Raw genomic sequence first — 26,061 nt, 5'->3', positions numbered from 1 at the left:
CGAGCGTATCTATCAGTTGTCCCTGCGGGCAGCTCCATGTAAAATAGATGCTAGAACTGCGCAAGAGTTCGGAGCAAGCTGAAGAAATACGAAAGCTGTGTTATTTCAATCGATGGAAAGCCGTAACTGCGATTTTGCATGTGGATATCAAGCCTCAGCTGCAGGTTAGAGGCTTAAGGCTATTCCTCTAGTTTGGCTCCGAAGCCTGGAATTTGGGCAGGGGTGGCTGCAGGGCCCCCAGCTCGTTCCCAGGTTCAGGGCTTCCTGGGGGCAGACGCGGACCCGGGCGAAACTTGGCGTTTCTCCCCCAGGGGCAAACGGGGACCAGTTTGCTTAAAAACCGTCCTTGTGTGCAAGCCCCAGCTGGGCTGCAAAGGGCCACGTGAGCGGAGGATTGGAAGATGTTTGCCAGAGTCGCTGTGAACTGGCGCTGCTGAGTTTCACCCTCTCCAATCTCCTGCTAGAAAATTGAGTAAATATCTGCTGAAAACCGTTTTGCCAGGCTGGCAAACAGCTGGGGTTTCAGCCGCTTCCCCGTGTGTCAGGCGCTCGGAGCTGCCCTCCTCTCTGTCTGCGAGACCCCCCTCCCCGTCCCGGTTTTTGCCTCTCCACCCTGATGCTCCCGTTGAGATGTTCCTGGGCAGAGTGAAACCATGGGCTCTTGCTCTTTCCAACCCTTTCCCTTTCCTGGAGCGCGTCTGGGGTTGCAGCTTGCTCCCCGGGGGTGATCCTGCCCCGGCTGCGGTCCCTGCCGCTGCTCCCCTCGGTACCACAGTCGCGGCAGGGCCGGCCGTCGCCTTCCTCCCCGCTGCTGCTGGTGCCTGCCCTGTTTATGGTCTCCGCCAGGAGAGGGGGGCCTTTCGCCTTGTTAGGAAGCCGGAGCAGGGTGGAGAGATGCACGGATAAATGTATAAATATATAGCGTGTGCACGCGCGCTTGTTTTTGCTTATTCTGTTTGCCTCCCGCCTGTTGCTCACGTAGGAAAAAGACTTTTATCTGAGTGGGAAGAAAGCTTTAAGGAGCCGAAAGCGAGATGCCGTGTTTCCCCCTCGCCTAGGTGCTGCTTTGCAAGCTTTTCAGCCCCTGCATGGCAGATCCGCCGCTGCCGTGGTCCAAACCAGCTCGGGAAGAAAGGCGCTCTCATCCCCCGGGGAAGCTACAAAGCTCTCTTTCTCTCGCTGCCGAACCTTCCCAGCTGGACTCGGTTGCTGGCTCCTCTGCCACTGGAGCGACTGAATTATTTAAAGGAATCTTGATTTCGTTTTCTCTTTGCTGTTTTCATGCGTGTGTTTATTGTCTATAGATATTTTTAAAGTCTGAAGCAATTACAGCTGTCAGCGAAGAGACGAGCTGTGACAGGCTGATTTGTATGTACATTGTATGTATGCGAGAGGCAGAGGCAGGGATGCTGCTGGGGGTTAGCGCGCCGGAGCCGGCTGTATTGGGTTTAAATTCCTCGGGATTTTCAAATAACGCTGCTGATCTCCTAGCGAACGGGCCAAACGCAGCCCTTGCGAAGGCCGACGCTGCGCGGCAGGAGCTGCCCCCGCCGTGGCAGGGAGGGTTTGGGCCTGCCTCCCATGCAGGCAGGTCGCGTTTTGCTCCAACCCGGTGCGTCCGCAGCGTGGCCAGGTGCTTTCTCTTGGGATGGAAGGTGCTGCTGGTGGTCTGGGCCCAAAGGCCGTGTAGGAAAGTCGTCTGGTGGTGGTTGCTAGAATCCCTTTGGTTCTGCTGAAGGAGGAGATGGTCCCTGCCCGTCCCAGGAGCTGCCTTGTAGCAAGAGCGAGGTCTTGTGGGCTTAGCGTGGTGGCGAGTTGCAAGGTCCTGGACAGGGGCAGCGTGTTCCCCAGCACCGACTAGGTCTGAGCACCGCGGGGGCCTCATCCTGCCAGGAGTGCTTGGGTGCTGCGTCAGGAGAAGCAGCAGTAGGGAAAAGCAGCGCTCTGGTTCTTTACTGCCTTGTGCAGCCTGGAAAATTTCCCAGCCTAATTCCACGTTCCCGTGCAGTGAGTTTCAGCCCACTGCTGGTGGTCTCGCTTCTCCGAGTGAGCTTCCCAAGCCCCCGTCGGTGCAACCAGCGGCCCGAGGGGGCTGCAGGCCCCACGTTGCAACCCCCCGCGCCGGAGCCGCTCTGAGCAGAGTGAGCCGCGGAGGTAAAACCCCTGCTGGCACGAGCCGGGGGGGCTTCTGTCCTCCCCCGGGGGAGGCAGCGGGGAAATGCAAGCCTCGAGGCAGCATATTCCCCCCGCGCTGGATTCAAAGAGCAGAGCCTCCAGCGAGGACAGGAGAGGAGAGGCGTGCAAAGCAATCCCCTTCTCGTATGACCTATCAGCATGCACAATAATAATAAAGCTTTATTTGATTGAGTGTTTCCTCTGCCCGGCACAGCTCATAATGTTTCAGAGATTAAATGGCACAGTTAGTGAATTAAGCAGTAGTTTACAGGGGATTCGGAGGCTCCGGGGATTAGTAACGGGCTATGGATCCTTTCACATCTAGGTCATGAGTTTGAATCCAGCTCAGGTCGGCAGTGATTAAGGAAAATGTGGGGGCCGGGGAGCGAGGACTTCCAGGGAAGTTCGGGGCACCTGCGCTGTGGCGGAGGCCCCGTTTCCGCCAGCACCGGGGCCCTGGTGGCACCTCTGGGGGCTCGGCCCCGGCCGTGGCCCCCGGAGCGGGCTCGGCACCGTGGGGTGGCAGGATGCTGACGGCAGGGCTTGCACGGCAGTCGCTGCGGGGCTTCGTGCTCCCGGGATGGCTCCCCGGCCCCTTTTCCCGGCGTGAAACAGCGCCTGGAGAAATTAATATGTTGAGCAGCTAGCGGAGGGAAGGAGGAATTACTAGGCATAAGCAAATGCGATATTTGTTAAATTACGAGCTGATAAAAACTACTCGGGGGCCGTGCTGGCGCCTGGGGAGGAATCCGCCACCTGCGCTGGCGCGGTGAGGTACGGGGGACCGGGAGGACACGCCGCCGGCTGCCTGCGCCCCGGGCCGGGGGAGCCCCCCGTGCCTCAGTTTCCCCTGCTGCGGGGCGGCTTGCGGGGAGGGATGGCGCAGCGGGAGCGATGGGCGAATGTGACGGTGGCTCGGTGGCGGGCTGCACGGTGCAGGTAAGCGCGCCGGGGAGCGGAGCGTGGTCTGGGCAGGGGGAGCAGCGGGGAGGGGGGTCCCGAGGAGCGCGGCGCGGCGGGGGTTAACGCAGGGGCGCCCCGCAGCCGGGCGTCCTTGGCGGCGCCGGACGTGCGAAGCCTGCGCGGCTGCTGGGCTGGGCGCGGGGAGCCAAAGTGCTGGTCAGCGATGGAGCCGCTGCCATGACAACCCCGGGAAGGCGGCGTGTGCGCGCCGCGGAGCGATGCTGCGGGTCCCCGGCGCCCGCCGCGCCGGGATGCTGAGAGCGGCCGCTGGTCCCTGCTCGCCGCCCGCCGCCACTCTGCGCGGCTGAGCGCATCCCGCAGCATCCCGCATCCCGCGGCATCCCGCATCCCGCAGCATCCCGCCCGGACCAGCCGCCGGGGCTGGAGGAGAGGAATTGCTGGAGACTTTTGCCTTTTTGTGCCTTTTTGGAACTGTTGGCTAGCTCGCTGTGCTTTTTGGGTTTTGTTTTTTGCTGTTGTTGGTGGTGTTTTTCTTTTTTTTTTCCGGCCCCCCTCCCCAGCTCCGCGCGGCGGAGGGGAGCCGCGAACTCGGGACAAGCGTGCGTGTGTCGCGGGGCGGGAGCGCGGCGCAGCCGGGCGGCTCCCCCGGCGCCTCCGTGCCCAAGTGAGCCTCGGACTGCTTCCCGGGAAGAGCCGGCTCGCCCAGCGTCCAGCACCTTTGCCACTTCGCCTCCTCCTCTTCCTCCTCCCCCCGGCCCTCCCGGCCTCCTCCCTCGCCCAAGGATACTGGGGACTCCCTCCGGATGCCGTTCGGCAGGCTCCGCGCTCGCAGGCTGCCGTCGCCGGGGCTCTCCTGATCGCCGTGGAGCTCCGCGCCGCCCGCCGCCGCGCCGGCCCCGGTGGTTTTGCTCCCCCCCGCCCCCCCACGCACGCCCCCCCGCCCCGCTCTCCCCCCTTTCCGCTCCCGCGGCCGCCTCGGGTGTGTTTTTTGCCTGTCGGAAAAGTGCCCGCCGCCCAGGATGGGGGTCGGTGGGTGCTTAGCCCTGCCCTGGAGGTGCCTAGTCGTCCTCTGTCTCAGGCTGCTCTTCCTTGTGCCCGCAGGAGTGCCCGTGCGCAGCGGAGATGCCGCCTTCCCCAAAGCCATGGACAACGTGACGGTGCGGCAGGGGGAGAGCGCCACGCTCAGGTAGGAGCCCGGGGGGGCTCGGGGGGCCGGGGGGCACGCGGGGCTGGCGGGCGGCGCAGGCAGCCGGGCCAGGGTGGCGACGCGGGCGCTTTGGCTCAGCCCGGGGGAAAGTTCCTGGGGGACGAAGGGGGGGACAGGTCCCTTGCCGTCCCCCTGGTGCGCGCGGTTGCCGGCGGCGGTGTTGTCGAGGTCCTGTCGCTTCCCCTCCGCGGGGGCTCGGGGTGAGTGGGGGCCGGCGGTGCCTGAGAGGTTAATGCAGCCGCCCCGCGGGCACCTGCGCCGCCGAGCAGAGATTGCCGGCCTGAGCTGTCGAGCCCCCGGGACGGGGGGGTCGCGCCGTTTCCGAAGGGGCCGGTGAGGTCCGGCCATCATCTCTGCGGGGATGGGGGCGGCGGGGTGCATGGTGCACCTTGCCTTAAGCATCCCCTCGCTGGGCTGGCTGCAGAGGCGGAGGGGTCCCGCTGCCAGCTGACATGGGCTCTCCCGAACCGGCGTGAGTTGCAAGCCTGGGCGTTGCACCCCGCGCGGAGACCCGCTCGGCCGCAGCCGCGAATGCTCTGCGGGGTGTCAAGGTGGCCAAAGAAATCACGGTTCTGATCGTTGTCACTTCTGGAACATCTCGTGCCCTGGTACCCGTTCCTCTCCCTGCAGCAGATGGGCTCAGCCGTCTGGGAGGAGGTCTCTTACTGCCGGCGGGGATGTTTAATAGTGACATGAAAAATAAAAAAGCCCAGTTTTAATTGCAGTGCTCTGAAACAGCGCTTGCAACTCCTGCCTGCTCAGGAGTGACTTTCTGCTGCCTGCGCCTTGCCTAGGTGCTGCGCCAACATCTGCGGGGCCAATGGGTGGGGAGGGTTTCACCTGGCTTTTACCTAATCCCCTCTCTTTTCAAACGGTGGCCGAACTTAAGCTAAGGGCTCGGTTTGGCCCCTAGAAACATGAATATTTTCCCTAGGCGTTTCTTGAAGCTTGGCTGTGCTGTTCTTGGGAGGGCTTTGTGCTGCATGACGTCTCCCTCCCTCTCTCTTCTCTGATCCTGCACCGTAGCCCGGCTGGGCAAAGGGCCTTGGAAATAGGTAGATGAGTGGGGAGGAAGGGGTGACCTGGCTCTGAATTTGCCCTCCTGGGCTTGGCTAAGAGAAGGTCTCTCCTCTCCTCTCTTCAGTCCTTGGGCTCTCCCCAAGCACCGAAAATCCCAGCTTTTGCAGTGGGGGTATCAAAGAGGGGGGATTTTAGGTGGCTGGAGGTCCAGGCAGCAAAAGCCACAGGCGGGCGGTGGTAGCAGGGTGGTGCCTGGTGCTGACGGGCACCCGAGTTTTCCTCTCCAAAGTTACTGGAAGGAGAAGATGTGGATTTCTCCTTGTCCGTACACAGGCACGCAGGAGCAGGCGTGCCGGTGCCCGGCCAGAGACAGGCTTGTGCGTCCTGCGCATCAGCGTTGGGATGTGCAGTCTGTGCCTGCAATGTTCCCCGGGTCCTGCCCCTCGGAGTGGGCGTTCCTCTTCAAAATTGATGGCCCTGTGCTGCTGCCGGCTCGTCGCGTTGGTTCAGGAGCTGGAGAGGTGGAGAGCTGCGTTTTGCACCGGGAGTTTGGCACTTTCTCCTTTCCTGTGGTCCAAGGTGGGAGCATTGGTCCAGCAGGCGAGTGTATATTGCTGCCTGCCTGGTTGGGTGCCCTGGGGCCACGCAGGCACCGCGCGGCTCTGAGCAGATGCCGAAAGGAGAAGAGCACGTTAAAAATACAGATTTCCAAAAGAGGAAATCAAGGAAGCGTGAATCTTCCTGCGCGCGCCTCTCCCCACCGGGGCTGGCTCCCAGCGTAACTATCGATCTGTTGTTTATGAGTTAACTTGTTCAGAATAGTAATACCACTCAGAAAGGCTTCGCCAGATCCTGTCGCCGCCGTTCGCGGCCCCCTCCCCGCCTTGCCTTGCCGCCCATCACCTAGGCAGCCATCCTCCCCTCGCCCGGCGGGGTGGCAGCCGGGGCTGTGCTAGAGGGATGCGCGGGGAAAAAAGGGGCCTCCTCTTTTCCCACTCATTTCCACGCGTGCTCAGAGGACGGTGAGTTGCCCCATGCCTCGGGAGGCTCCTTCTTGTTTTTTGCTTCGCCCCGCTGCGTCGGTGTCTCCGTTCTCGGGGGCTGGACGGGTTCCTGGCTGACGTCCCGAAGGGCGCGAGGTTGAGGCTCGCCCCGCGTCCCCGCCGCCGCCCCCGGGCCGCCGCGCGCAGCCCGCTTGGAGCCCTGCGCAAGCCTTTGCGTGCTGGCAGGTGGGAAGTGCTTTGGCTGGAGAGATCCGCCTGCTAATAGCGAGGTCTGAGCAGAGCGGGAGTGCTGCGTGGCTGTATTAGATAAGACATATGCTATGGGCTGTGCCCCGAAGGACTGACTCAGGCCAGTTAATTACTTTGCGCTCTGATGCCCAGCTCTGACATAAATTTTAAAGGGCACAGGCTTTGCTGCGCGGCTCTCGTGGAGTGGTGTTTCACACCAGCTTGGAAGTGTGACTTCAGATATAATGGCTGGGGCTGACGCAGATCTGGGTCGCTGCTCTCAGTCTGGGGAGGCGGCTGGAGTTCGTGCCAGCAAAGCTCCAAAAATCACTTTTGCTGATGGATCCTGCGGGACTCGTAGGCCTGAGATGAGAGGGCTCATCAGACAGGCCCACTGCTCTGCTCTCATTTACCTGGCAAGGATGGATTACCTGACTACAGCTAACGCTACCCGTAGGAGTCGGCTTAGGACAGGAGGAACCCAGTGCTATTCAAATACTTCCTTCAATATTGCAGCGCTTGCTGGAAGAAGGATTGGGATGGCTGAGTCACATATCTTGCTTTGGTACCGGTACTTTAGGTCACTATAGTAGGTTTAAATCTAGGGTTAGACCTTGGGATAGAGCTAGCATCTGGGGTGCAGTAGGACAGAGGGCTGGATATATCCCTGGATGCAGCAAAGCCCATAAGGATAGCAAAAAGAGTTCGTGGAAGTTGGGTGCAACAGCGTATCATTTGTTTTGGTCTCCGAGCTGTGGTTATTCCTGCTGTTGAGGTTATATTTCGAGCTTGGGTGTAGGACAAGATGGGTCCAAGAGCTGTCTTTCTTGCTGGCTCTTGTAAGCCACGTCATTAGGATGGGGCCGGTCCCCTCCTCTCCCTCCTTTCCCACCGTGCCTGCATAGCGCCTGCCCTAAACAATAACGAGAGTCGCATCGCAGAAGACCCGGTCTGAACTTCCATCCAGCGCTTGAACCGAGTCCAGGCATTTTTTGAGACCTTGAGAGGAGTTCTCTTAGCACCAAAACAAATGGCTTGATTATGATTTCTCTTTAATTGGCATCAGTCAGCACTTTCCACTGCGAGGCTCTGATCAGCAGCACGCCCAGGCGCTTGCACGGCATCCCCCTGAATTTGCTGGTGCCCCAACCAGATGGCACACGGACCTGACTGCAGGGCTAGGGCCACGTATCTCACAGGCTCCTCTGTACCCTTCCCCTGCTTTTCTTGATAGTGTGATGTAAAGCCTTTATTTGCTTCCCCTTTGATTCCAACACTGAAAGTCGAGGCTGACTTTAATGTGAGTCTAATTTTTATTTTTTAACCCTGGCATTCCCCATGGTTTCCACTCAGGCTTTCAAAGGCTATCTACTTTACCACTAATCTCTTCGCAATGGTTTACCTAAGTCTGTTTTGCAAATCTATTTTGCCCCTGTTGTGCTTCTGAAGTAATTTTGGAGAAATGATAACTTGGCTACAAAGCAAAACAAAATCAAACATGTTTGATTTCGATAGATGCAAACAGGAACTGCCTGTTTGCTAAGCAGAAAACAAGCTTTCTCAGAAACGGGTGCTGCTTTCTCTGACTCTTTTCTGACCCATCTTGCCCCCTTTGTCTGCAGGAATTTAGATTTTCATGTTATTACTGTGTAATTAAAAAAAATAGAGCTAGTCTCTGATGGATAATGCAATAGATTCGGACGTATGTTCTACCACGCTTCCTCACTTGGGTCCTCAGGGACGCTGCAGAGTCCAAGCCCTGACTCCCTCAGATTGTCCATGGACCTTCTGCTTGGAAGATCTGGGCTCGTTTCCTTTGTTCTCCAGCTGAGTGCCTCGCTAGCTGCGTTGTTCGGCTGCTCCCGGTAACCCCGGGAGCAAAAGTCAGCGCAAGAGGAGCCGTCTTGCCTCTCTTTTGAGGTCTTTGTGTTCACTCACAGCAGGGCTCGGTGACGTCTGTCACTCCTCCTCCTCCTCCTCTTCCTTTCAATGATGTGAACCAAGATGCGAGTGCGGGAGTCTCCCTCTCTCTCCGTGCCAAGGTAGGGCTCCTCCTTCCGCCTCTGTTGCGAGTGACGGGAATTGAGTGAGGGAAATTCTCCGCTGAGGTTTTGGTCAACTGATTGGTGGTTTGCAGTCAATGAGTTGAGAAATCCTGCCAGGAGGCAAGGGGGGACCGGCTCCCCGGGCGTCTACACGCAGGGACACCACGCTCGCTTTCCCCATCGGCCTTGGCGCTGAGCGGTGGAGGGTGGGTGGCCTCGGCCGGGGGCAGGTGGCCTCACGTGGGCACTGCAAGGTGTTCAGGACCCAGACTGGGACGTGGTGCAAAGAGAGGAAGACGGGACAGAAGCAGAGCAGAGGTGAGGGCACAGTGGATATGTGTTCATACATTAAAAAAAAATAAGGGGGGGTCAATGATGACTGTAAAAGCTAGTTTGGTAGCTTGCTCTTCCCAGCTCTGTGTTCCTCCCTGACTCCCACTGCTCCCTTAGCAGGACCGCGGCGGCCGGAGGAGCCACAGTAGTGCCGGCCGAGGGGCACTGCTTTGCCGTACCGCCTGAGTCACTCGCCGCGCATTGCAGGGCTCCCGTGCCCTGCCCGGCTGATTCCCCACGTGCTTGTACAACCACCGAGCTCCTTGTTATCAGATCAGTATGCGTGTTCTTCTCCGGGGCTCAGCCCTACGGCGCGCTGCTCCCATGAAATATTCATCTCATTCTGATGTTCCTGAAGTTCAGTACCTGATATTTTTCATCTTGCCGCAATTATTTATTTCAGAGCTTCAGCCAGTAGGGCCTGATGCTCCTGGTCGCTTCCCGTCCCTACCCCCTTGCCGAGCCCATTTTGGGAGGGCACGGCCCGGGCTTGCAGGCCAAGGTGCAGTTGCTCTGCTTTGGCTGGTTATGGAGCGGTGAAGGGTCCTGAGAGCGTGGGCTGTGCTCAGGTGGGACCAGCCTCCAGGGCTCCTGTAGGTGTGGGTAAGGATGGAGCTAAGCTACCGACTCATGTATCAACAGCAGAAGTTTCTTCTCCTGACTCTTTGAGCGTGCAGCATGCTTGCTTCTCACCCTCTCTTCCCCACCTCTCACTTTAGCTCCTGAATAGGTTTGGGGCTGTGGTGGCTCCCCTGGATTAAGGTTGATGGGTGCACAGAAGGGGGAGAGCAGGCCCCTTTGTAGCCATGCCTTCACCGAGCAAATCGCTGTGAGCGTAAGCAGTGCGGAGGGTTGGGGCTCCTAATGCCTGCTGCCTTCTGTACCCGGCACCACCTCCCTCTGCCTGTTCTCCTCCTCCTGCGGTTGCTGGATCCGCCTTTCCAGCGAGGGTTTCCGTCGTGTGCTTTGAGATCTTCCATCAAAGCGGGCGCAGAAGCCTGGAGCGTTACCTCCCAGGGTTCGAGGGGAGGCTGCGTGGAGCTTGTGAGTCGATTGCTTTGCTTGCGACGCATGTTTTTGAAAGAGGAGTTTGTTGCTAAAGTGACATGTCAGCAAATCTTAGCCACCTCTCTCCCATCTCGGAGATGGAATCAGCTTAAAGTGGAAAAAAAATTGTCATATGCATGGATTTTTTTTCTGAGTGCAATTTCCATCCAAGATGAGACAAGCTCCTGATTGCTGTGCTGGAGGAGGGTTTCCCTTTATAGCTCTCCTGCTAGAGCTGCTGCCTATAGGTCACCGTCTTCTAGAGACCTGTCTGGACTTGGGTCTCGCAGGGGTCAAGCGTGCATTTCTGGAGCTGTCATCTCCATCATAAGGTTAAGATCCTCCAGCCTACCAGGTCCAGAGAGATTTAAATCAAACAGATTTGTACCCTCCTCCTCTGGGATGGGAAGGGCTGATGAGGGAAGGAGAAAGGCAAGGAGGAAGGGAGGTCAGAGCGGCCTTGATGCTGACAAAGCTGGCCAGCGGAGGAATGCTGGGCTGGCACGTTTAATTGTTGGGTTGGGCTTATGAAAGGGAGGTTCAGTTCTTGGCCCTGCCATTAACGCTTCATGAGACTTTAGGCACCCTCTGATGTCCTGTAAATGTGTATATTCATCTCTGGTAATTGCAGCATTTCCTTACTCTGTCTCCTTGAGTCTCTGCTTGCGTTGCAATCTTCTTATGGTGGGATGCATCCCGCTGCACGGGAAATGCTAAAAGGGTCCTAACTGGGGGGCACTGCAGATATCAACGGTGTCCTGCCCTTGACTGGAGTTTGAAGGGACTAGGTTGCAGTTTGAGGGGGCTACTGTAAAGCGAGGAATTATGTGAGCATTTTTTAATTGTAGGGGCCTCTTCAGGTGCCAGGGAATTGTCACTGCTGTGGTATATGGTATACGATAATGGTATTGCAGAGCTCCTTGGTGATTTGGTGATCATTAGGCAGGAGCTGAAGTAAAATCAGTGAATGAGGCCAGCCAAATCAGTGCCATCCCAAACTGTGGGACTACCCAGCATCCAACTCTGCTGACAAACAGCTCCCACCTTGGTCATGAGCAAGCCTAAGCCTCGAACCTAAATGCCTTTGGGTGACAGTCTAAAGGGTGGAAACTGGCCGAGCCTGGCTTCATCTCCCGCTACGAGCCATCCCACTGCGCTGTCGCGGTGCTGCCTTGCTGTGCCTTGGCAGGGACCCCGTGGCGGTGAGCACAGCGGTGTTTGACATGGCTCACTCTTTACTGTGCTGTATGATCTGACAGCTCCGTGAGTGTGTTGGATGAGAGATGGGTTTGGAGGGGTGGGCGTTCTTCAAGTTGCCCAAATCGCTGTCTCTTGTGTTAGCTTCAGTGGAGGTACTCCAATTTACACTGACTGAAAATCGCCTTCTTGGTCTAGCAGAGCTGTTCTTTCCTCCTTCTGCGCCCACCCAGACCTGCCAGTCCTCCGTTTGCCATGTTCTAGCTCAGACACCCTTATCTTTCTTCAGGAGGAAAGGGGGGAAAAAAAGGAAAGAATTAATCTACGGCCACATCAGTGGGAGAACTGGCTAATAGAAATTGTAATGAGAATACAGAGCCAAACAAACAAACAAATGGGAAAGTGCAATCCCACCGATGCAATAGAGAGATTTATGCCGACAAAGGGGCTGATCCAGTGCTCATTAATGTCAGCACAAGTCTTTATCCTAACTGTAATGGACTGTGGATCAGGTTGGAAGAAAGCATTTTAGTCTTGCTACAATATGCAAACTGTTAACGCGTTGTGCATGGAATAGCAATGCAGGAAGCCCTTTCCAGCAGAAAGACTTGCTCTTTGTTGCATGCGGCACCTTTGTAAAGTGAATGTGTAATATCTGCTGCTCTCCTTGGTTTAGTTGTCAGAGAGGCAAGGCTGTGAAGGATCTGGCTCAGAGTATCCCAAACTTCGAGAACTGGGCTTAGCTGTCTGGATGCTGCAGTGTCTTCTGAAATGCCAGACGTGTCCAAAATCATTAGTATATTAGGATTCTTCAGCTCACGGTGAGCGGTGTTGGCTCTTCGCAAGCGGCAGTCGTACTGGAAAGCGGTCGTTAGTTTACATGCAAAGTGAGGAGACAGAAGAGCAGATGGATTGATATGGAAAGTCAGAAGGCAAAGTTGACTTTGCAGCTTGATTCTCCCATGGAAAAAGCAGCGTCAGTGAGATGGAGACAAGCTCTGAAGAGCTGAGCTTGGTCTGGAGGTGGTGACACCTGTGGGGAGAGTGCAGCATGGGAAAGGACACAAGGGTCGAACAGGAGACAGGCGAGTCCAGCTCTGCATGTCAATGAGGACAGAGTAAATAAGGAATAAAACTACCTTCCAACACGAGCAGCTGGTGAAATATCACAGTTTTTTTTTGTTCCCAGAGATGGGAGATTTTGACCGACTCTGTGCCTGCAACCATAAATGGCTCTGACACCTGCGTCTGTTTTATCAGACACATGCAGAGCCCCGGACATGATCCAAACATTCATTACTTTGGAGTCTGCTTTTTTTTTTTTTTTTTTTCCTTTCGTTCTTTCTTTCTTTCTTGGTGGTGTCATTATTTTTCCAGCTTCACCTCCTCTGTTCAGCAAAACCAGTGTGTTTCTCAGGCTTGTGGTTTTTGTACATCCCTTATAACAAGCATAAGGAACAGTCAGGAAAGCCAGATCTCAAAGGTGAGGAGGAAACAGAGGTGCGTAAAGAAGGACGGATCTAGATTAAAAATCACTTCCAAATCTAAAGGCAGTTTGGACTTAATAGCACTAATATTTGAAGGTATATTTGGGTTCTTATCTTTAAGTCCTTCAAATTCCGTAAATTATAGGTGTAGGACATGTTTCAGGATAATCTTTATTATATAACATTTCTGTTCTTCTCTCACAGTCCAGTACAAAGCTCTTGATGAGTTTAAAGGAAGAGTGATCTAGGTGAAAACTATAGCAAGTATTTTCCAAGTCTCTAAAAGTTTGGTGCTCATCTTGCACTGAAATTCAGCGGGAGCTCGGCACCTGCCTCTCGCACTTTTAAGTGAAAATTTCAGACCTGAGTTAAAGTTTGTTACATAAGAAAATACAGAATTTTGTTTCTGAATATTAGACGTTTTGCCAAAAAAGAAAAAGAAATCAGTTCCTCTTCTGAGTACCGTGACCGGAAAATATTTATTTTAGAATTTGCTTGTTGAGAACACTGCAGATTTTGATTTGGTTGGAAAAATACTTTTTTTCCCCCCTTTTAATGTGAGTTTATGAGTTCGCTGAGGCATCTTGTCAAAATTTATAAGAAACATTTTGATTCAGCTGAAGAAAGACTCATGGTTTTTAGAGTGTCTTATGGGAAATACTGCAATTTTGATTTCATTCAGTCTTGGAAGGGAAGAAATTCTGGAATTGCTGATTTTCCCATTAGCTGAAAAATCATTTCCTGCCACCTCCGAAGCGCGTTACGTTTTGGCTTCGTTTTTTTCCCCCAAGTTCACCCTTCCCACTGCTTGCTTCTATGAACCGCAGCAGCTGTTCGGCTTTGAATCAGACAAAAGTTTGTGTTGAATATCCTTTTTTTCCAAGGCTAATGCACTACCAAACCCGAGGGGGAATCGGGTGCCTTGCAGTCGAGGGCGCCCGCGCTGTTTCATCCCAGCGGCAGGGGCAGAGCCACCTCCCTGCGTCCCTGGTCCCTGCTGCTCTCTTCCCGCGAGGCCCTTGCCGGGTGCATCTCAGCTGCGTCGCCTCAGTTCCTCGGGTTTTCCTTGGCTCGGGGAGGGCAGTGGCTGCAATGTCCTGCCTGGTGCGGAGCCAGCAGCACGCGGACCTTTGGGCGCTGGTTAGCCCCAAGGCGCCTGCTGCGAGCCTGGAACCAGCACTCCAGTAATTCTGGTCCTGTGGTCTGCTCGAAACACCTCGGTGACCTCCACCCGTTCAGGTGGTGCTGCCCTAAGTCATCTCAGCGGATGACCGAGACCCAAAGGGATCATGGAGAGATAAAGGTCCTCTTCCTCCTTCTAGAAGAGGCTGAAGGCCGGATGGCCGAGCGGGAGGCACGCAGCCGGTGCGGTGGCGCGGGAGGCTGGCGCGGTGCAGCGCGTGGAGGGAAGCGGCGGGGCTGCTGCGTTTGGGAGATGGGGAGATGTCAGCTCTTCCTCTCAGCTTCCCTTTGCAGCGCCAACTGTCAGTAATTTAACTAACGTTTTGTAAATAAATGTGGCATTCGGACAGCTGTCACCGCGCCTGTTATAAACACTCCTTTTGTCACTAAAAGCTGGCAGTACCGCTCCGTTTCCCCTGCAAATGCAACTACCACTGCCAGTTAGCTCCTGGAGCCAGGGCTGTCAAGGAATCGCATGCCGACCGATGGCTGCGAGACTGTGGCTCTGCACAGGGAGACCAGCTAGGCACTGCCAGGGCCTGGTGCGAAGGCAGCTTTTGCTTCTCTCAGATAAATAAATGGCACCATCAGTGAGCAAGGCGACGCGTTTGAATGTGGCTGGAGCGCTGGTGAGCGGTGGTGGGGCGGCAGCCAGCATCCCAGGCGGTCCATCCGCCGCGCCGGCAGTGGCAACCGTTTCTCTGCCATCTCGCTGCCGTCCTGTGGGAACCACTGGTAGGATGAGATGGGGAATCCAGCCAGACCTTGGCTTTGATGCACCATGGGAGCAAGCTGGCACTAGCAACCGTGAATGCTTTTACATAGGAACCTGGACTCCTGTCACATTAATGGTTTTGGTAAATTCAGTGCATCTGGGACTGGGTTGGATTCGAACAGGGAGATGGGGAGTCCTGTGAGCCCTTCAGCCTTGCTGGATGTGTTTGTCTTATTAAGAGTATATTCAAAACCTTAAGGCAAGTTTTCCTACCAGCAAACCTGAGCAGAGATAGGATGCTTGTCTTTCTCCTTGCTTGGAAATCGCAGTCCCACGCAGCTCTCATCTTTCGGAGACCTTTGCAACCCCAGGTGGTCCTCCCTGGCACGCGGTGCTCTCGGGTGCCTTTCTCCGGGCGTCAGGGCGGTACTGCTTTCTGCAGTGGGTGCCTGGGAGTTTTCAGCCTTGCTGTGCTGCATCGATGTGTGATGCAGGCAGGATAGAAATCAGCACATGACGGCTCTCTCTCTAAGCTGCTGTAAAATTAGCTTCATCTCAAGTGGCAGAAAATGATCATATCCTTGCTCCTGAGGGCGATGAAGAATATTCCTGAGTCACTGCTAGTGATGAAACAGGCAGAAAATCCAGCGTGATACACAACTGCCCACTCAGTTTTAATCGCCCAGGCCATTTGCTGCTGCAAAGCCTTAAGAAGTCGCTTCCTCCTCCTCTCCCTTGTTTTCATCCATCACTCCCGTTAGTGGCCTGGACTGCAGATCCCAGCAGGGGCAGAGCAATTTCCAGTCCCCCCAGCGAGGCTGCAGACTCTGAGCATCCAGCGCTTCCCAGAGTGTTCCCTGGGGAGGGGAGGAGGGGGTAAAGCTTCATTCTCTTAAAGCAGTCCGAGGAAAAATGTAGCCTGTGCTCCTTGATTTTCTGCCTTCCAGACTGCACTCCTGCAGCCACAAATTCTGCAGCCTGTGAAAAACTTATCTTCAAGATAATCCTCATCTCCACAAATTTTCACTGCGCTTGTGCCTCTGAAACAGCTGTTGTGCCCACGAGGACATTTCCTTCCGTGTTTCTTCTCTGTCAGCTTTAGTTCAAAGCTATCTCCCTAGATTTTTATGTTACTGTTTTGGAAAAAAACAAAAAAGAAAAAACACCATTTCCTGCAATTGCCAGCTCAATGCTTGGGAAAAATCTTGCCAAATTTGCTAGTAACTAGGCCAAGTAGACCCTTCAAAACACTGATAATCAGAAGCAAAGCACTGCAATGCTTGCGTTCCCTTGCATATGCTCCGTGACAGCATGTTATCGCCAAGGACTTGAAGGAAAATTGCTGCAGTTCCCCCAAATTCAGATGAAAGTGACCCTGGTCAGGGTGCAGGTTTGAAAGGTCTGTAAAAGCTCTATTCTTCCCTCATTCAGCTGGAAAGTTTTGTGCAAGTCCTTCAGCTTGGGAATCATCTCTTTCTTCTGGTCTTTTCCCTGCTTTAATGCCCCCAATCTGTGTATATCTGGTTCAGTTTCAGTAGAAAATTGCAACAATTTCCGAGCTCGTGCAGGACCTGACGTCTGAATGAACATTTTCTTTCCTCCAGCCAAGGCTTGTCAATATTTATCCCTTAACCTGTTTCTAGATGTTCTCTATCCTGCAGATTTGCCGGGATATGCTATTCACACAAAACTCTCCTGGTGTCAGACTTCTGCTAGTATAGCTTAATATCTCATCCCAGCCTGAAAGGGAAATAAGCAGTCCTGGTGGAAGTACAGATAGGCAGGCGTAAACGTGTCAAATGAGGGGTTTTGCCAGCGCAAAAATGTTGCAGAAACTCACTCCCCTTGACGGAGATTGTGCACCAGCGGAAGTTTTCCGCGCCCGCCGGGCAAAGCCCGGCGAGTGTCCCAGGCGCCGGCTCCGCAGAGCCGTGGTGGCTTTGCGTGCGGTATCATGTCAGCGAAAGCAGGTGCAGAGCTGCAGGACATACACCGAGCAGCTTGCTTCGGTGCTTATTCCAACGTACAGCCATTTTATTCTCGCGCCACGCGGCGCAGTAAACGTACATTTTTCCTCCTCAGTTTAATTTCTTTATTCCCCCTGCTTCTCATGCCGTCCCCACACCCGCTCCGCTCACTGAGCCTGGAAGGTGCATCTTGGGTTCGGTTCAGCGGGAACCCGCAGGAGACAAGCATTAAAATGAAAAAGATGGGTGGTAATTTCTTTTTTTTTCTTTTTTTCTTTCTGTTGAGCATTACAGCTAAGCGCCCTGGGCACCAGCTCTGCTTGCATTCTGTGCACACCAACCAGCGCAGCACATGGAGTGAATACATAGATATATAGATAGATAGATATATACACGCACACACACCTTGGAGTGGCTAATGAACTAGGATAGATAGAGCACAGGGGGAGAGCGACTGCACAGATACCTGTTGAGAGAGGCAGGACCCCGCGACAAAGCCAGCGGGAGCTGGTGCAAATGGCGAGCATAGATCCCGCGAGCGGGAAAGGGAGAGCTCGGCACGGCGGTGGCGGGGGCACCCCGGGGCAGGTGGGGGGACAGGCTGTCGGTAGATGCTCTGATCTTTTCTCTGAGTGATGCTGCTTGTGTCTCCTGCTGTGGCTCTGACATGGACCCGCTAACCTCTGGCAAAATTCAGAGTATAACAAGGGAGGCAAGGCTGGCTTAATTTGTATGTTTGGGTTTCTTTTTTTTAGGCTGGGGAAGGAAGAAATAAAGTTGGATTTCAAGTGGGATTGTTGCAATAATGGAGGGAAATGAGAAATGTTCTTCAGCTGCCTTCTCCTTCCTTGCCATCCCCGACTGCTTCCTCATAAATAATCCTTCTCGCTCAGACGCGGCTCGGCTCTTACTTAGAGGAGAAGAGCCCATTTTGGCTTGTTTTTTGCTGCAGCTGAAGGGCTCCTTTCCTTTCTTGACGGCAGCGTGAAGACTGGTATCTACCAGCTGCGCTCGCTGGAAGAGCAGCCGCTGTTCCTCCGCGTGAGCTGTGGTCATGCTGGGGGCGAGGCAGAGTTTGCGAAGTGCATCTTGGTACCAAGGGACAAAAAATGTCATTTGTAGAGATGCTTTTTTGGTATCTATGGGATCTTCCTGTAAGGATTTTTGGCCAGATCTTGGGTTGCTAGCGTGCTTGCCTGGAAATCATGCAGGACCCTTTCTCGTGAAGCTGTGGGAGCAAGGCCTAAGTGATCGTTGTTCCTGGGTGCATCCCTTTCTTGCTTCTTCATTTCTGCTAACTTTTGTAGACAATTGGCTGGTTTCAGCTAGGTTTTGCAGAGGATCAGGTATTATGTTTCACCAGGTTGTATGAAAACAGACAAGTAGGTGGAGGGCAGAGACCTTGTTAGTGCTCCAAAAGGGTGGAAGAATGAGTTCAAGTCTTATACTAGACACCAGAGAATCTGCATGGGGCTTGGCCATGTGCAAGACTAGAGCAGAGAGAGCTTCAGTCTGAGCCTGCATCATCTGAGACACCAGAAATGTGTAGGAAACCAAGCTTCCTTCATTGTGGTGTGTGAGGAGCTACTTACTAAATGGAGCGAGGCGTCCGGGACAGGGGGGTTGATCGCTCCAGACTGCGTGCAAGGAAAACGGCAAAGACGATGTTGAGTTGACGGAGACAGTCTGCCAGTCCTGGTGTCAAGAAAAAGAAACAAAAGCTCGGGGTTTTGTTCTTAATGCTGCTGAACCGAATGGGAGAAGGGGGTATGCTGCACTTTGCTAGCCTGAATCTGAAGGCTGCAACAGCTGGTGGCTGTGGCATTGCCGAAGCCGGCTGGCTCACCCTTTGCTTGACTGAAAGAAGAGAAAAGAAAAAAGCACAACAACAATGACAAAAAAGCCAGTAACTCTCTTTCCAGAAGTTCCTAATGCTGTAACAGGAAAAGCAATGGAGATAAAAGAAATAAAAGAGTGGGGGAGAGCAGGAGAAAATGCATTTATGAGCTCTCAAACTAACAGCATGCAACTCTCATATTATTTTTCCTCCTTAGCCTTTGAAACAGAACAACGGCCTGGAGCCTTCTCGGCAGATGGACAATGTGCGTGCCTTAACCACTTAACAGCCATTAGCCTAATTTCGCGTACTGGAGCCAAATTAAATAATAAGTAAGAGGCTATGAAAAGCTGGTTTGGAGACTGTGTTACTGCCTTTCACTTGATAACCTTCTCATAAACAGATGCTCTCTCTCTACCCTATTAACCTTGTCTGAGAGCGAGGGGGGGTCTTTGGCGAAGCAAACAAGCCAGCCCTTGATGGAGGGGAGTGAGACGTGGCTCAGGCCGGAGGGGCCAGATATGCCGGTCCTGCGTAGCCGGGAGGCGTGGAGCGTTTTTCTCCCCTTCGCCCCCAAACACAGAGAATTAGCTGAGCAAGAGCCTGCTCGGCGCCTGCATCCAGGTCATGTGAACGTGCCAACTTATTCGTCTTGATCAGCAAGCCCATCTGTACCTGCTGGGAGAGGCTGCGCCACCCGGGGCGGGTTTTGTGGACAAATCTGCTTTTCCTTGAGAAAAGGGGAGATGATCCCCGTAGAGACAAAAGATGAGGTGTCCCATTGTTCAGTGCCAAGCCCCGCCCCTTGCCAGGCTAAGCTCCTCCCCCTTTTTGGTTCAAGCAGGGCGTGGGGGGCTGCTGTATCCTCAGCCCGAACTAGAGCTCTGTGTTGAGGATGAAGTCATTTTGCTGCTCTTTGCTGTTTTTCCTCCTCTGTCAAAGCAGGAATAATAATACTTACCTAAGCTCGGGGAGTTTGCGGGTATTAATTAGTTTGCAAAATGCTTTTGACGTGAATTTAGTCACGGGAGTGTGAAGCGCTCTCGGAGACGCGCCGAAGCGGTTGCTGGTTTTGCGTTGCTGGCTGCGAACGATTTGGGGGTGGTTGCTCTTTCTCCGCATCGATCTTCTCTCCGCTAACGGTTGTTTTGTGCTTTATGTCTCGACTTTGGGACTTTTTACGTTCTCAGCACCAGCCCCAGAATTATAGACGACCGTGCAGCTATTTTCGGCGCGAAGTTTTATTTATTAAAAAGCCATTTTCTTTCATTAAAAAGGTATGTTGTTAGGAAATAGATGAGCAGCTCCTATTAGCTGGCATTTAGCATGCAGCCGCGAAGCGCCACACAGACTAATGACACCGTGATGAAGTGCTGTGTCTTTGCTGTACATGCTCCTCCTGGTGCTACCCGTTACTGCGTGTGCGCTGTCCCCTTGCCCGGGCCACCGAGCCCACACCCACCTCCGGCCTCCCCGGAGCTCAGTGCTGTTTGCATGCAGTTTTTTCAACCTTGATGGACGTGGAAAGGTTGTTCTCAGGGTAAAATTTGCAGCAGTTCCTTGGTGCCAGCTGCGGTTTTGTGCTTAGTGCAGACACACAGCAAGTTCCAGAGGAGAGACGTGGCCTCTCTGCTCTCATGGAAACTTTACTTTTGGTGCATGTTGTTTTTGCTCCTTCCTCTGTGCTTTCATATGCAGAGCAAGTCATCTGAGTGGCGAGGAAGCAAATAAAGCCCGGTTTCTTACAAGTTTGCTTTATTTCGGTCCAAGTAGGAGTAAACTACTTGCAGCCTGTGGTTGGACATTCAGAAAGGCATCATCCTGTGTGGGTTCGTGGAGGTTGAAATAAGGATGAAGCTCATTTTATGTGGCCTTTCCCTCAATGGGGCACTCGCAGGGCCTCTCTTCTCTACCTGGCTGCCTATCTTTCCTAGTCTTTCAGGTACTTAATATCTTTGAGCCATCTGTTCTTCTGTCAAATTTAGTTAAAATTGGCCAAAGGCGTCACAAATTATTGGGGAAGATTGCTAGACAAGAGGCATACATGCAAAGAGCATGATTGCATAAGCTCGTTCCAGTGGGAGTCCAGGCTAAAAATACCTCGGGGTATATTATTCAGAGGCAAGACAGCTGGGAAGATGGGTCCAGATCCAACCCTTCCCAAATGAGGGGGATTTTGAGCACTGTGATTTTGGCTGGGCTTTAACTTTCGGTACTACAGAAAGCTCCTCCTCAGAGATGGACTTCGGTGTCGGTAGGCTGTGTCGCCTTTATCTTTTCTTTCTTGTATCGTGCAGCTTCCCAGCCGAAGTGAGAACTGTTCCCCGCGTTTCCCCAAGGCGCTGCCTTGGGGGCCTGTGCAGAGCACTGACCCTTAAGCAGAGACTCTGCAGCTGTAATTTCAGACAGCTGTTTTCTGAAGAACAGGGTTTCTGATATGTTTTTTCTCGGAGATGGCAGGGTTGTTTGCAGAGCCGTGGCTGCAGAGGCAAGCGTGCAGCCAGGCGACTCTCGTAGCGGAGGTAAGGGCAGCTCCCCTCGCCAGCGGGAAGGAAGAGGGAAGGGTTGTCGATGGGTAAAAAGGTCAGGCAGGCAGGAGTCCCGAGCTGCCGTCTCCCCGAGGCCAGACCGAGCAGGTTGACCTCTCTGGCCAGCGCGCTGAGATGCTGGCTCCTGCAAGCACACTCAGATGTCTGTCTCTGATTTTGTACACTGTCAGGAGCAATCTCATTTCTAGTTGCACAGTATTCCTTTGCCTGAGTAAGATGTTAGCTCTAGGAGCACTCGAGCTTTCCTCGAGGACCTCCTCGTCAGGTGCTAACTAGATGCGATCCTCCTGAGTGTGCAGTCCCGAGAGCGTCGTTGCAAACCTGCGGGTCGATGGAGAGGATTGCCCAGTCGAAGTGCCCAGGGAGGTTTTGCCGGGGACCCTGGGTAACAAGAAACATGTGGAGAGGCTTTGTGCTATGCTGTTCAAGTGCATGGAGTAAACAGTTCCTTCTGCGCACACCACATGTTCCCACTGTGCTCGCTTGCTAATGCAACGTGTGCGTAGCATCACAAAGCCTTGGCCAGCGGAGCTCGATTTGCTCGTGTCGCTGCCTGCGTTGGCTGGTGGTCTGCTTTCAAACCGGGAGGTTGCCAGTCAGATCAGTCTTGCTTAACACTGACCATCCGGAAATTGCAAGTCTTTTAGGCTTGATAGCAGAAAGAGAGAGGGGACTAGCCCATCTTCCAGAGTGCAGTCTAGCTCGTGTGCGAGGTAGCTGCCCTCCGGGAGGATGAACCTCCTTTTGGAGGTGCCGGTCTCTTCTTGTTGACTGCAGTGGGACACGATGACTAGTATAGGCTAGGGTCTGTGAGATGAAATGTGTATGTTATGAGAGTAAAAAGCAAAGAAGCAAAAAAAAAAACCCTGAAAAGCTGGGTTGCTGTCAACCAGTTAGCATTTCTTTAAGAGCAGAGAAAAGCATGGGCAAGTTGGGATACTTGCTCATCTAACTGCAGATGTCCAGGCTGGTGGATGTCTGCACCTGAGCTTGTTGTCCCCATGACTAGCTCACATGTAGCGGTGGCAAATCCCAACTCAAGCATCTAGAAGAAGCAACGGGATCAAACTAGGAGATGTCTGATGTTGATCAGAGCCATGGTCTGTGGTATCTGGTTACAGCCAGATAAGGCGGTTTGGTTATAAGCTCCAGGAATGTACCAGATACTTCATCAAGCAGAAATGGGGGAAAAACAGAGATTTTGGAGGGGCCAGATTCTGATGGCATTTGCATTGCACCCCTCTAAATTCAGAGCGCCTCAGATTAGCAGTTCCAGGTTTGGGCCGTCAGGAGGTACCTCACCCAGTAACCTGCGGGGTTATTAGTATTGTTTTTGCCCTAACGAAATGTCCGAGGTGCATCTTTTCTGCATGAGAGGCTGAAATGCTTTAACAGTAAGGGAAAATCTGACTCTGATGCTACGGAGCCCCCCCAGTGTGGAACCATCCTGCTGGCCAAGCACTGCTTGTGTCAGTATGGCAAAACCAACACCCAGGAGCAAAAAAAGACCTGGTCAGAAGAGAATTTTGCTGGTATAATTGCGTCTGCAGTAGGGACTACTGCCAACGTGGCTGTTTTAGCGGAGAATCACACCTCTTCACGCCCCTGGCATAGCTGTCGTTGCAGAAGTCTAGCATTAACAGCATCTGCAGTTAAAGAGGAAGCAGGTGAGCTTACGGGTGCTCTGCTTTCTCCCGTCCCTACAGAAACCCCTAGGAAAGCCCGGCTCCGCAGCTGGCTCTGCGTCCGCCTCTGCACCTCCTTTCTGACCACAAACTTGGGTGCAAACGTTTCCTCCTCTGGCTCAGGCTGCGAGTGCCGAGGGGCGAGACGGAAAGGCAGCGCGAGGGTTGTCTCTGTGCCCTGCTCGTCTAAGAGGCTCACATTGATTTTTATTTTCTTCAATGGAAACAGAGCTGACAGGCATTAACCAGCATCACAGCCTCTCCAGAGCAAATAATGGAGGCAGCAAAGGGTTTATTGCTAATTTTTTTCTCTTAGCGGTGTGAATTTCTGTCCTGCTACTCTCTGCTTAAGCTCAGCAGCTCTGGCTGCAATTTGGGAGGTGTTTAGGAGTTTGAGAGTGGAGGAGAAAGAACATGAGGTGGAAATAAAGCCCCCCTAATGCGACTCATCCCCAGTGTGTATCTGTGTTTTGGGAGGCCCCCTATTTATTTAATGCGCTTAGATGTCCAAAGATAGCACCGTGCAACCGCCGGAGGGGGAAGGTACATGGGAGAAGGCATCTCTTCTGGCTTTATTTGGCAGCTCTGACGCTTTTGCTGCCTGTCTCCGAAGGGCTTCCTTAGCGATGGAAACACACTTGGACTGTAAATAGGGGGATGCGGAGTGAGCGCTCAGGTGCGTTAGCAGCAGGTGAGAAATGGGGTGCTGGCACCTGCTTTGGCTGCAGCCCTCCCATGGGCTGCCCCAAATTTCTGTGCCCGGTCTTTAGGGAAAAGCCTTCCTACCTGCTAAAGATCTGCAGCAGGTAGATGACAGCAAAAACATTTGTGGTTAAAAATGAACTTTACTTAAAAGAAGTTTTGCAAAAGAAATATGTATATTTAATACTATATATCTCTCTATAATATACACTTATACATATTATATCTAAATATATATTCAATATTAGATATTTTATGTCTCCTGAATTCTCAGAATACCTTACTTTGGAGTGTTTTGTTTATTTGCCTTTTTCCCTTATTTTTGGTGCTCTTGTTTCTCATCACTAGCTGTCACTGCGCAGCTCTTCAATAATTGTGTTTTGTATTCAATCGCAGAGTTTTCTTTGGGGGGTTGGTTTTTAATATATTGTTTATGAAAAAGCCTGATTTGGAGAATGCTGTAGGTTTGCAGCAGAACATTTCTGCGGTGAAGGGGAAGGTCTCAGAAAACCAAAAGAACAAACAAACAAAGAAAAAAAAAGACTGCTGGGCCTTTTTGGACGATGAATACTGCAGCAATACCTTTGACATTTTCCCAAACTTATTAGACAACTTCTAAGCTGACTCCGGTGCCTGGCTTCCAAATGTCTCTGTCTGGACTAGACCTCAGTTGCTGATTTAATCACAAATTTCCCACCAGCTCACCCGTGCAGGACAGCTTCCTAGTGGAAAAGCAGGCAAGACCCAGGCTTTTGATGAAGGAATTGCTAATGCCTGTGGGTGCAAAGGCTCCTGCTTATCATCAGGAAGGGGCAGGAACTTCCTCCGTCCCTGACTGGTCCTGATATGCTTGAAAGTCATTCATAGTCCTCATGCATGCTCCCGCATCAATCCTACTCTGGTTCTGAAGTGTGGCATAGTTAAGTTAATTAAATCGATTAAAACGTCTTTCTGTAGATCAGGGATGCTTGAGATCCTTGTCAGTACGCTGTGTCCTCAGCGCTCTGGGTGATGTCTTCTGGTGCTCACCTTACCCTAGCAATCGCTCAAGAAACTCAGTGCAAGCAGCTGGTGCGGAGGGCGGAGGATGTCTAGGCACGGGTCTTCGCGGGGATGACGGGGTTGTGGCTGGCGTGCCGTTAGCCGACTGGGAATGTCCTGATCTGGGAGGGGTGCAGAAGCTGGAAATGGAAGCATAGGGAGCTGTGGGCTTCATGCTTGATTGCTTTCCTGATTGGTACTATAAAAAAAATGCATTAGAGAAAGAACGTTTGATTTAAAGAGTGCCTGGATGTCGACACCATCTCTGTTTGTTTTTTTCCCTTTAGCAGAAACCTTGTAAAATTTTTATGAAGCATTAATGGATCGGAGATTTTTCTCAAGCAAATTTTATGAGGTGAACGTAACCCCCACGCATCCAACCCGGTTTAACGCTCTTCGGAAACGTAGGCCCTATAGTGCATTGAGCTAGTATCCTGAGCGATTCCTTGCCGGAAGCGTGTGCGGACATGGAGAAGGGAGGGAAGGGGTCATTCCCATCCCTGGCATGGACAAGTACGTTACGGTGCTCCTGTTTGGCCCTGGAAGGGGAGGAGCTGCTGGGAACGGTGGCTGGCAGCTCGGGATGCATTGAAGAAGTGGAGGGAAACAAATGGGGATATTAGACTCAGTTTCATAAACTAGCCCTGAACCTGAAAACCCCTATGATTCCTCTCTAATTCATGGTGAAAAGCCATTTAAGGTTAGCAAATATCAGGAGGAGAAAGAGAGAAACATAGAATCGCCGCTCTCCTAAACTGGCTTTCCCTGCAGCACACTACCAATACGCTTGCAAGCAATAACTTGATCAGAAGTGATGGATAAGAGGGTTTTCTTCCCTTTTTTTTTTTAACGCGGTTTAAATCCTCTGCATTGAATGCTGTCATTCTCCTTTAGCGAAGGAAGGCTAACCTGGCAGCTCTGCCATCGGAGCGGGAACCTGGAGACTGCGGTTTCTCTGTCTGGCTCTGCCAGTGAATTCCAGGCAGGGCTGCTTGTGCAGAGCCTATTTTACAATGGTGCCTCAAACCATCTCCCTTCTCAGCGTAGCCGGGTAAGGGGAGCAAACAAGCCCTGGCGACAACCCCAAAGCAAAGCAGCCTCCGGCTCCGAGGAGCTTAATGGGAAGTTATTAGCCTGAATGTTCTCCTTATTGTGGAGGCTGGGCTGCCTTATCATCCTGACAGCATCCAGTAATTGATGTCCCTTCAGAAGGAGGCTGAGCTGCGGTTTCGTGGTTCAGTGGGATCCTTTGCTCAGGTTGACCTTCCCGTGGAGCAGCAGTTGGGCACTATAACGCGATGAGTCCGGTGGCGAGGCCGTGGGGAGCGCTGCCGGGAAGCTGGGCACGGGGGAGCGGGCTGGCAGCGAGGGGACGCGAGGAGCCGAGCGGGACCGAGGACACTGAAAATGCCAGTGGCGCCAATCTGATGTCATTTTTTTTCCTGAAAACGGTGTCGTTCAGAGCCGGCTCGGCGTTTGGTTGGCGTCTGAGCCTGAGCTAGCGTGCCGTGGCAGAGCGGGCGGGAGCGTTTTGCCGCGACGGTTTATTGCTCGGGTTGGTGGGCAGGAGCGTGGTGCTTTCGCACTTTCCTAAATGAATTGTCCCCTGGACCTCGCCGCCTGGGATATTTAAAGACCAGTCGATGACAAGTTGATTGCAGGTTAACGAATATCTGTGATTACACTAGGTGGACTGGAGCAAGATATATTTTAAGG

General features: G+C 53.2%; 1 protein-coding gene across 3 annotated transcripts in view; it reads left to right on the top strand.

The window, feature by feature from the left end:
• The window catches only part of LOC112981582 (protein CEPU-1), a 348,167-nt gene that overhangs the window by 198,729 nt on the left and 123,377 nt on the right, over nucleotides 1–26,061 (top strand). For all 3 annotated transcript variants that reach the window (XM_064524308.1, XM_064524307.1, XM_064524309.1), the window contains one exon: nucleotides 4,201–4,285. In XM_064524308.1, the coding sequence (XP_064380378.1) occupies nucleotides 4,201–4,285 (85 nt within the window). The remainder of the gene's footprint in view (nucleotides 1–4,200; nucleotides 4,286–26,061) is intronic.

Source organism: Dromaius novaehollandiae, chromosome 21 (genome assembly GCF_036370855.1).
Source record: "Dromaius novaehollandiae isolate bDroNov1 chromosome 21, bDroNov1.hap1, whole genome shotgun sequence".
Classification (NCBI taxonomy): domain Eukaryota; kingdom Metazoa; phylum Chordata; class Aves; order Casuariiformes; family Dromaiidae; genus Dromaius; species Dromaius novaehollandiae.
Note: the sequence above shows the minus strand (reverse complement) of the source record. Positions and strands in the feature narration are given on the sequence as shown.